At 42.4% G+C, this 10,585-nt stretch overlaps 1 protein-coding gene and 1 long non-coding RNA gene across 2 annotated transcripts; one reads left to right on the top strand and one right to left on the bottom strand.

The window, feature by feature from the left end:
* Positions 1-3,312: 3,312 nt before the first annotated feature.
* On the bottom strand, positions 3,313-5,867 carry LOC112226829. Its single transcript, XR_002949787.2, has 2 exons — positions 5,518-5,867; positions 3,313-3,735 (listed from the first exon to the last, which is right to left on the bottom strand). It is a non-coding gene; the product is annotated as an uncharacterized LOC112226829 (long non-coding RNA).
* An 11-nt stretch (positions 5,868-5,878) lies between these two features.
* LOC112226828 (ranBP-type and C3HC4-type zinc finger-containing protein 1) lies at positions 5,879-10,339 on the top strand. The gene is made up of 9 exons (XM_024391422.2): positions 5,879-6,334; positions 6,772-6,946; positions 7,081-7,176; positions 7,285-7,426; positions 7,510-7,600; positions 7,703-7,988; positions 8,070-8,188; positions 8,372-8,482; positions 8,584-10,339. The coding sequence occupies exons 1-9, from the start codon at positions 6,077-6,079 to the stop codon at positions 8,626-8,628; spliced, it is 1,323 nt and encodes a 440-aa protein (XP_024247190.1). The 5' UTR covers positions 5,879-6,076; the 3' UTR covers positions 8,629-10,339.
* Positions 10,340-10,585: the final 246 nt, after the last annotated feature.

The following is a 10,585-nucleotide window of genomic DNA, read 5'->3' as shown; positions in this document are numbered from 1 at the left end:
TTTGGAGGAAAAAGGGGGAGGCTTCCAAGCCGAAGAACACCATCCCAACCGTGAAGCACGGGGGTGGCAGCATCATGTTGTGGGGGTGCTTTGCTGCAGGAGGGACTGGTGCACTTCACAAAATAAATGACATCATGAGCAAGGAAAAGTATGTGGATATATTGAAGCAACATCTCAAGACATCAGATAGGAACTTAAAGCTTGGTCGCAATTAGGTCTTCAAAATGGACAATGACCCCAAGCATACTTCCAAAGTTGTGGCAAAATGGCTTAATAAGGACAACAAAGTCAAGGTATTGGAGTGGCCATCACAAAGCCCTGACCTCAATCCTATAGAAAAGTTGTGGGCAGAACTGATAAAGCATGTGCGAGCAAGGTGGCCTACAAACCTGACCCAATCACATCAGCCCTGTCAGGAGGAATTGGCCAAAATTCACCCAACTTATTGTGGGAAGCGTGTGGAAGGCTACCTGAAACATTTGACCCAAGTTAAACAATTGAAAGGCAATGCTACCAAATACTAATTGAGTGTATGTAAATTTATGACCCACTGGGATTGTGATGAAAGAAATAATTCTCTCTACTATTATTCTGACATTTCACATTCTTAAAATAAAGTGGTGATCCAAACTGACCTAAGAATGGGTATTTTTACTATGATTAAATGTTGGTAATTATGAAAAACTGAGTTTAAATGTATTTGGCTATGGTGTATGTTAACTTCCGACATTTTAGGAATGTAGTGAAGTAAAAAAAAAAAAACCTTTGTTTTATTATTTATTTCTCTACATTCCTAAAAAAAAAATGTACTTCTTACTCCACACACTTTCCTTGACACCCAAAAGTACTCGTTACATTTTGAATGCTTAGCAGGACAGGAAATGGTCCAATTTACGCACCTATCAAGAAAACATCCCAGGTCTACCCTATTGCTTCTGATCTGATGGACACACTAAACACAAATGCTTCATTTGTAAGTTATGTCTGCGTGTTGGAGTGTGCCCATGGCTATCTATAAATAAATACAAAATAAGAACTGTGCCATCTGGTTTGCTTAATATAAGACATTTTAAATTATTTATACTTTTACTTTTATACTTAAGTATATTTAAAATCTTTTTTTACTCAAGTAGTATTTTCCTGGGTGACTTTCACTTTTACTTGAGTCATTTTCTATCAAAGTATCTTTACTTTTACTCAAGTATGACAATTGGGTACTTTTTCCACCACTGCCAAACATATTAAATAACACATATTGTATATCTAGTAAGCTAGATTTACTAGCAAACAGTGAGGATTAACAATAATACAACCATTTATCATTTTAAATCTCTAAAACTGAAGTTGGTTTTCCTATAAAAAATATTTGCCTTAGCGTGCCTGATAGACATGTCTGTAGGTAGAATACTGTCTGCCTACCTATGCACCTAGGCAGACATGTTCTGGTCACTGTGCAAAAGTTGAAGGTTATGCCATATTTATTTCTATTAAGGCGAAATATTGTTGTAAATGTAGTCTCTATGACTTTTGATGTTATGTTGGCACAGTTCAACTGTTGTTCAAACTACAATAGAGTCATTTATTTAATTTGTTTGTCTTCGACAATACCGTGGTGCCTGGCTTCTTCCTGGGGTGGATTCTAGACACAAACAGAATGACTTTGCCTGTGTCTCATTGCAGCAGAACCGTAACCCGTGAACTGAATCCCACTCGAGGGATGAGACTTTATGCTGGACTTCAAGCAGATGACTCATGAGGAGCTGAATGGCAGTTTGATCATAACAACACTCCTCCCACAGCTTTAGACGTATTCCCTGATCATACTGTATGTTTCTTTGTGAATAGTAATTTCATTCATGACCATCAGCTCTCTTAGCTACAGATTGTTACACCAGAGAATGTGATTTAACCAAACATGTTGGTATCCCATTCCTCGAAATTACAGGATAAATACTGTTTGCTGTAGCACAGAGAATTTTCTACCAACCTTAGCGATGCCGTCTTCGTCCTCGATTCGGGGAAACAGGAGTCTCGTAAAATGTCCGTGTCAAGTTGCAGGGGGTCAGTTTGAATTTGGAAAATGCTCCATTACTCTTTTTGCTCCACTTAATAAAAAAAAATTGAAAGGTTTTATTTAACTGCTCCATTTAAGTAATCCAACAATGTGTACAATGTCATCTTGTTATTTCAAGTCTTCTCTCATTGTTCGAGACAGGTATGTCATCAGTGGCGCAGCAGTCTGAGGCACTGCATCTCAGCGCTAGAGGTGCCATTACAGACCCCAGTTCGATTCCAGGCTGTATCACAACCAGCTGTGAGTGGGAGTCCCTTAGGGCGGCACAAAATTGGCCCAGTGTTGTCTGGGGTAGGCTGTCATTGTAAATAAGAATTTGTTCTTACCAGGACCTACCAGGACTACCTGACATGATGACTCCTTGCTGTCCCCAGTCCACCTGGCCATGCTGCTGTTCCAGTTTCAACTGACCTGAGCCCTAGGACCATGCCCCAGGACTACCTGACATGATGACTCCTTGCTGTCCCCAGTCCACCTGGCCATGCTGCTGCTCCAGTTTCAACTTCCACCTGACTGTGCTGCTGCTCCAGTTTCAACTGTTCTGCCTTATTATTATTCGACCATGCTGGTCATTTATGAACATTTGAACATCTTGGCCATGTTCTGTTATAATCTCCACCCGGCACAGCCAGAAGAGGACTGGGTTTCTTCCTAGGTTTTGGCCTTTCTAGGGAGTTTTTCCTAGCCACCGTGCTTCTACACCTGCATTGCTTGCTGTTTGGGGTTTTAGGCTGGGTTTCTGTACAGCACTTTGAGATATCAGCTGATGTACAAAGGGCTATATAAATAAATTTGATTTGATTTGATTTGATTCTTAACTGACTTGCCTAGAAATAAAATTTAAATCGTGACACAGCACTTTGGGGTGGACACCCACCGGTCTCGATCAATGAGAGAAGACTTGAAATAGACAAGATATTGGTAAATGACATTATCTGTTGTAACAATCTGTAGCTACAGTTCTCTGCACTTGTGTGTCTCTATACATGAGACACAGTGAAGTGTATTACACTGTTCATACAACAAATGTATGTTTCATTTACCATATAACATTGTTGTTAAATACCCAGTTCTCTAGAGTTAGCATTAAATAGTGTACACTCCCCTGTATTTTAGATTTGGACAAATAAACATTCTTCAGATATCATAATGTCTAACATTTGTTTGATACTCCAGAGCCCTGTACAGGTTAAAGAAATATATTCTGTGAATCCATAAAGACAGACAAATTTCGAAGATTGATAGAAAAGATCCATATTTATTTGATGGTGGTTCTACACGGTCTTATGCTGAGCAATACTGGCTTTGTTTACACAGGCAGCCCAATTCTGATCTTTTTCCCACTAATTGGTCTTAATCACATCAGATATTTTTTCAGAACCGATCTAATTGGTCAAAATACCAATTAGTCAAAAAAACTATCAGAATTTGGCTGCTTGTGTAAACTCAGCGATAGTCCTTTATCCGGCTTCGGTACACTGGCAATGATGTTTGGCATGGTGGGCTGGGGAAGCTGAGACTCTTTGTGCTTATGGCGAATGGTCTTGTCCTGTCTGCGGTGAACGGCCAGCTGGATAAGACTCTACCGAATGCGGTGTAGGTCTTCTTAACCACCAACTTTTTGGACCTCTTGCAGAAGATTTGCTGGTACTGCATGTCTCCTGGAAAGAAATGGTTGTGGTGTTAGTATTTTACACATTTTGTGGAAGGGACGTAGGGCAACACATCTTTGTTGGTAAAGCTATCAACCAAATGGGACTAGCTAGCATATTGTTTAGGGACAAGGACAATGGGAGTGGCTTTTGAGAGGAAAGATCAGTCAACAAAGTGAATGGGCTGGGTGGCTGAAGGTGTGAAAAGTCTTAGGAGTGCAGTTCTTACACAGTATGAATTGTCGTGTATGTTAGATTGAGGATAAAGGGCACCTCAATCGCTCTCATATACAACAACACATTTACTGTCTAAGCCAACATTTACTGTCTAACCCAGCGTTTCTCAAACTCAGTCCTGGGGACCCCAAGGGGTCCACATTTTGGTTTTATGCCCTAGCTGATTCAAATAATCAAAGCTTGATGAAGAGTTCATTATTTGAATCAGCTGTGTAGTGCTAGGGCAAAAACCAAAACGTGCACCCCTTGTGGTACCCAAGTTTGGGAAATGCTGGTCTAAGCACAACCCCAAAAAACTTGCCTCAGTTAAAAGTACTGTCTTTAAACCTCCCCCAGCCCATTGACTTAGAACTTAGACAGATCATTCATGTCAATAGTAGCCCTTTGCAGGGGCTTTTTGTAGACATGTCTTTTTATTGTGTTTTGAGAATCTGCAGAGAGAAGAATGAGGTGGTGCTGTCATTACTGTTGGAGTCTTGATTTTATACCTTTCGGTGTCCCTTGCTGGTTTCTATCCCACAATCTTGTGCTCCATATTTGCAATGTGTGCCCGCTCCCTCATGCTTTTGTACCCAAAATGCCGCCGCTTTGGGGTATTTTTCAGCAGGTTGTGTGGAATGACTCCAGATAACCTGAGTATTAAATTGATTACATGGTCTGAAAGGTGCTCTGTGGTCCTACAGAAGTTCTGAGATTGCTGGATGTTGTTCGTTTGAAGTACACAATGCCATCGTCCAGGTTTGTGAGCATGCCCCCTCTACCTCAGTGGGCAGTATCTGTATTTGCTATTAATGCCGGACTTTGTGGTTCATTATATACAGGAAGTCAAAACTTCACGATTCTACCAGTGAAATGAAAATGTGCTAGTTCTAGCTTGCGGTTTGGATAATGTTTAAGATAAAAATGTAATGTTTTTAATATAGTAATGACTATATGCCATGGCAGAGCAAGGGTGAAATTCCCCTTTAAGCTTGAAAAGCTGGTGAATGGCAAGTTGAACGGTTGCTTCCTGGGCTTAAGGAGAATCGCCATATTCCATGTGTCCTGTAAAGCCATATTCTGGTTCAGATTGTAGTCAGATATGACTGTATTGCGCAGCAGAGCATGAGCAAATGGCTCAGCTTCAAAATGTTAGTGATCAATTTAGTGATACCCGAGCCCTGCCGGTACCTTAGTTATGGATTAAAAACAGGCCTTACCCACCCCTAACATGAAGTTTAATGTCGGGTAGCAGAACTCTACTTTGCAGCATGAATGGAGATTATTTTATGTACAAACCAGTCCATGGGGGATATGAGCACAGATAGAACAATGAGACAGCTATTTCACAGGATGTATAAATGTGAAGCATCCACTTGGCGTTTCCACTGTCTACCAAATATGGTTGTGAGAGGAAGCCCACTGGCCAGCAGTGGGAGAAGATGGAACGAGATGGATTTTGGCCGACATTCCCCAAATTTTGTCATCGATGAAACATTTGATCTCAATACAGTTTTCTGTTCTCAAAACTAGAATATGTTATGAACAGAGTGGACTACGTTTTGTAGACTTTACCCTTTGCAAAACTTTTTTTAAATGCCATTGTTTGTTCTGCCCACTGTGGTCCATCTTGTGTACAGCCAGTTGCATAGATTCCATTTGGACGGTAAGATGAAACGACTCAATATCGCTAGTGAACGCGTTATTATTGTATTAGACTCACTTTAAGTATAATTGATTGTTTTCCTCCTCATTATCAATAATATACTTATTTGTCATTGAATATATTATTATAATACCGAATACAGCATTCATTAACGTTGCATTAATTAACACGGTGTGCAAAAGCTGTTGTTTTTTTCCATCTCGATCTCGGACCATGTTTATTAAGACCAGTTTCCATCGGAGGTAAATAAAGAACGAACCAAGCTACTTCCTGTTTTGATATTTTTTTTGGAGGGGCTGTTTCGTTTCGCTATCGTAGCTAGGAGAGATACAAGCCAGATATCTGCAATGAAACGCTATCACTTTACTAACATGTAGGCTGTTAAAAAACAAGACTGATACAACTAGTGATACCGACATAACTACCGTTGTGCTTTGGAGGTTCCAACTGTTTTTGTGCTTGTGGGATATGGCACTGAGTTCTGGCGGTTGGGGTAAACCGCCTGTGCCAGCCCCGTCCCAGTCTGTACATGGCGGGCCCGCGCTGGCTAACTGCAATACCGTTTTGATGTCGGTACGGGTGTCGGTTTGCCATTCGGGTATTCGACCGCTTTGCCTCCCTGGAGCTGGCGATGAGGCTCTCCGTCTTCAACTTAGCATGGACCCCAGCAAAGCTGGAGAGTTTCGGCTAGCACTGAGGGACATTAGCGGAAGCGGCCGTAGTGTGGTAAGATACACTGCTCTGTAACGTCTAGATCTACTGTATCTCGACCCCTGATATAATGCCATGCAATACATTTCATGCGTTGACATGAGAATTTGCACGCGTTTGTTTGTTTGTTGTAGCAATATTTGTTTACAGAAAATACAGTAGTCACTGAATTGGAATCTTGTTTAATCAAATACTACAGTAATCCCATTGGTGGGAACCGATGTCTTGTGGTGATTACAGTTTACTTATCTGTCCTTGTGTTTGTCTGTACAAGGGAAGACAACATTTTCTTTATGGAAGATTATTCCAGCATGTAAACAAGTAAACATCAAAGTTAGCACATTGCCACTGGGGTTACAGTTTGGCCCTCTAAGGTGAAGTAGGTCCATATCCACAAAGTCCACAAAGATTAAAGATCTAAGCAAATTATTCTCTTTATTTCTTTCTCCCAGTTCATTGCAGAGTTTGACCTGCGCTCTGTGCAGTATGAGATCAAGTCCCCATGCCTTCACGAGATGCGCTTGGCCACGCCCCCTCATGACTGTATCCGCTTCAACTTCCGCTGTGACCTGGAGGCTGAGCAGTGGGCCACTGTGGTGATGTCATCACTAAGAGAGGCACACAGAGGTCAGAGGGCATGGCAGTCTTTTTCCTTTTGTCTGCTTGCTTAGATGCATTCATGTCATTGTGTATTAGAAGAGTGTCTTCCTAGTATACCATACTATGGCTAACACAATTGACCACTCTCTCCCTCACTGTAGTTGCTGTAAATAGTTCCCCACATCCTATGGATGACCGACAGCAGCACGCAGCAGCAGCTCTAGAACAGCGCAGCACAGCCTCCTTACCACTCACTGGTGAGTACCATCACCACACGATTCCCCCACTCTCTCTATCTACCACATTTGCAAGACTACACAGGGTACATTTTTCTGTATGCGAGTGAACATGTTCTCTCTCTGAAGAGGAGCTGTGCTTGGAGCTTGCCCGGGCGATCGAGGCAGGTGACAGCCAGGGTGCTGCTCAGCACGCGTCTGCTCTAGCTCGTCAGAAGGCAGTGCTCACTATCCAACTGTCTGAGAAGAGTTACGCCGAAGGAGAGATAAGGTGAGAAATGACAGGCAGTAGCTTGGGAGTAGTCCGAAAGAACATGGCTAATTTGTGCTAATGAAGTTTCATGTCTCTTGCAGTTTGTCTGTGGCAGTGGAAGACATCTCCTCTTCCTGTTGCGTCACAGTGAAAGTCTTTCCCCACATGACTGTCGCAGCACTCAAGCAGCAGGTCAGATACATTTCTGTATCTGTTTGCAAGAATACTCGGGCTACATTCGGCAAATGAAACTGTCCACAAATCTTTCTCTCCTCTGTCATTTCTCTCTTTCAGGTGTTTTTGGAGTATGGCTTTCACCCTCGTGTGCAGCGCTGGGTGATTGGACAATGCCTGTGCACAGAGCCTAGGTCCCTGGCCTCGTATGGGGTCCAGAGGGATGGGGATACGGCCTACCTTTACTTAGTCTCAGCCCGCCATGCCCGCCTCACCCGCCAGCTATTCCAGCAGGACCAGGAGGGTGCCCACCTCACCCCACCTCCGCCTACCAGCAACGGGCCTCTTTCCCAGGACTGGAGGGGCTACAGCACCCTGCCCTCCAGGCTTAGCCACAACACCCAAGGTAAGTTTACCTCTTGGCATGCACTTGCGCACATGCTCACGCATGACTGAACTCCTTTTTCATTGTTGTGATTGGCTGTAGGGAGCACCGGAAGTGGGGCCGAGAGGTTGGGTACGAGCGAGATCCGAGACGCCCTCAACCTGGAGACGCTGCATCTTAAAGATAAACCTGATAAGCCCAGCAAAGCCAGTAAAACACAGGTCAACCCCGATGTTTCAATTTGTGATTGACAGTTTTTACGCAAGATGATCAAGTTGAGCGCCTACTCTTCCTTTACTTGATAGTTCCATGTAGCTGGTATACCACTGAACATCACTGGTTGTGATACACTAATAGAAAGTTCCTACTCTCACACACATCCTCTCTGTCCTTCTGATCTGCAGACCGAATGGGCGTGTCCCTCCTGCACCTTCATCAACAAGCCTACCCGACCAGGCTGTGAGATCTGCAGTACAGCCAGACCTGACTCACGCAAGCACAGCCGCATACAACAGGTACTGTATCTATGGCATGCCTACAGACAGATGGCACACATCACCGTTTATTCTCCCTTTAGTAAACTACAGTATTTTCTTTTCTCATCTGTGTGATAAAGGAGAAAGGAAGAAGAGAGGAGCAGATCAGTGCATTGAGCAGTTAACTGCCTCAACCGTAACCTATACAATAATCTGGAAGACTGATCACTCACACACCAACTTAGAGCTACAAACCCACCACCACTACTGACATACTATGATGACAAACCTCTGGACGCTGCAGCACAGACATGGAACTCCACTTGCTGAGGCTCACAAAAGGAACTACCTGTATAGTCAATGAGCTGGCTTTTGACTCTGTGGACATGAGTCAGCATCCTTTGCCTTGTGGCAGACTTTACCATTTATTTATTTTACATAGGGATGGGGGGGACTAGTCCAATATTTATTTTAGAGGGGTGGGTGGTGCTTCTCTCATCCCTCTACCTGATATATCTCAGATGAGATAATATTATATATATTTGAAGTTGGCCAACTGTGAAAGTTGATACTTTGAAAGCTGAAAAAAGCTGTTTTTAAAACCAGGGCCTGTATTTAAACAGTCTCAGAGTAGGAGTGCTGGCTGTCCCAACCCCCCAAAAAATATTGGTCGACCGAAAGTAGTCTGTTCTTTCGACCAATCGATTGGTAAAAAAAGAAGAAAAAAAAATCCATATATAGACACACCCTATGTGTTTTAATAAAATCAACTATTTTCACTGAGCTTGTCTGCTGCTTTTAATGGCGCTGCCAGGTAGCCTTGGTTGACTTCTATGCGTAATCAGGTGCATGTCTTTGGAATGAAATAAACCTAAACTAGTTTCTCACAAGTGGTTGTGCGCTCTGCAAACAGTGTCCACTTTGACAACGAGAACAGTAAAAGACTAATAATAATGAATGCATTCACAGAAACTACCGTAAATAAATTAACGGTAAATGTACTACTGGTGATACGGGTGTGCCATCCTCGCGGCCTCCAATGGATCTGTACATTGAGACAGGCGTGAATCAGACAGGTCTTGTGTGCCATAAAAAATACATTTGACTGCTCGACTAAAATCTTGGTCGCCCAAACAATCGACCAGTTGACTAAATGGGGTGAGCCCTATTAGGATCAGATTAGATCATAATTAAATCAACATGGGGGACCTGATCCTAGATCAGCACTCCTACTCTGAGACAATGAGGGGATTTAATAAATGCCCCCGGTGAACCGGGTAAGAGTTAATTGCGTTCGTGTTGGAACCGAGCGTGAGCCAGGTGCCCTGCTTTTGACGGTGAAGTCAGCTCAAAGCAACCATGATGTAGGTTAAGCAGGTGGGGTAATGAGTAGGCTTCTGTGTTTTCACATGCAAACATGATTGCGTGGATAAAAAACACTGACAATGAAAACTAGTTAAATTCAAACTGGTATTTTATGTAAAAGATGTTTCTGAACGATGCCTTGTTGACAACATGACCGAGCGGCGCAGATTGCTGTTTGATTTGAGATTGGCGCTTCTCACCGCTTTTGCCTGTTCATGGTTCAGCTTAATCAGGCACCCTCAGTGTGAATACAGGCCCAGGTCTTGTCTGTCATTGGTTGGTGTCATATTGTTTTATAGGAGAGGAATTGCTTGCTAGGAGGCTGTGGAAGTGACAGGGTTTTAAAGTGCTTTTATTTTTATAACATTGTATTTAGTGTTTAACAAAATGTTTGGCAATGTTAATGTTGACGTGTAATGCGTTTCACCTACTTTCCAATAAGTTTCTGTCTGGACTGATAGTGAATGTTTTGTTTTGTCAGAAACATGACTGTATAAAATGGTGTTAACTGAATAAACGTAAGTTAATCAAGTTTGAATTAAGCTTTTATTTGAGCATTTATAAATGAGTTAAAATACTTTTTTTTCTAAACATTTGAAAGTAAAGACAATTCTTAGTTCATACAGTAGATGCAATTATGGATGTTTTCTGGAGGGCTTTATTTACCATGAGGTTGGCAGTAGGATGGTGCTGCCTCAACATTATTTTTTGTCCCTTCCAATGTCAGTGGTACTGTAGTTCAGTTTGATCAACTAGCAGAATATTCACTAACATAAC

The sequence above is a fragment of the Oncorhynchus tshawytscha genome, linkage group LG28 (assembly GCF_018296145.1).
Source record: "Oncorhynchus tshawytscha isolate Ot180627B linkage group LG28, Otsh_v2.0, whole genome shotgun sequence".
Lineage (NCBI taxonomy): Eukaryota > Metazoa > Chordata > Actinopteri > Salmoniformes > Salmonidae > Oncorhynchus > Oncorhynchus tshawytscha.
Note: the sequence above shows the minus strand (reverse complement) of the source record. Positions and strands in the feature narration are given on the sequence as shown.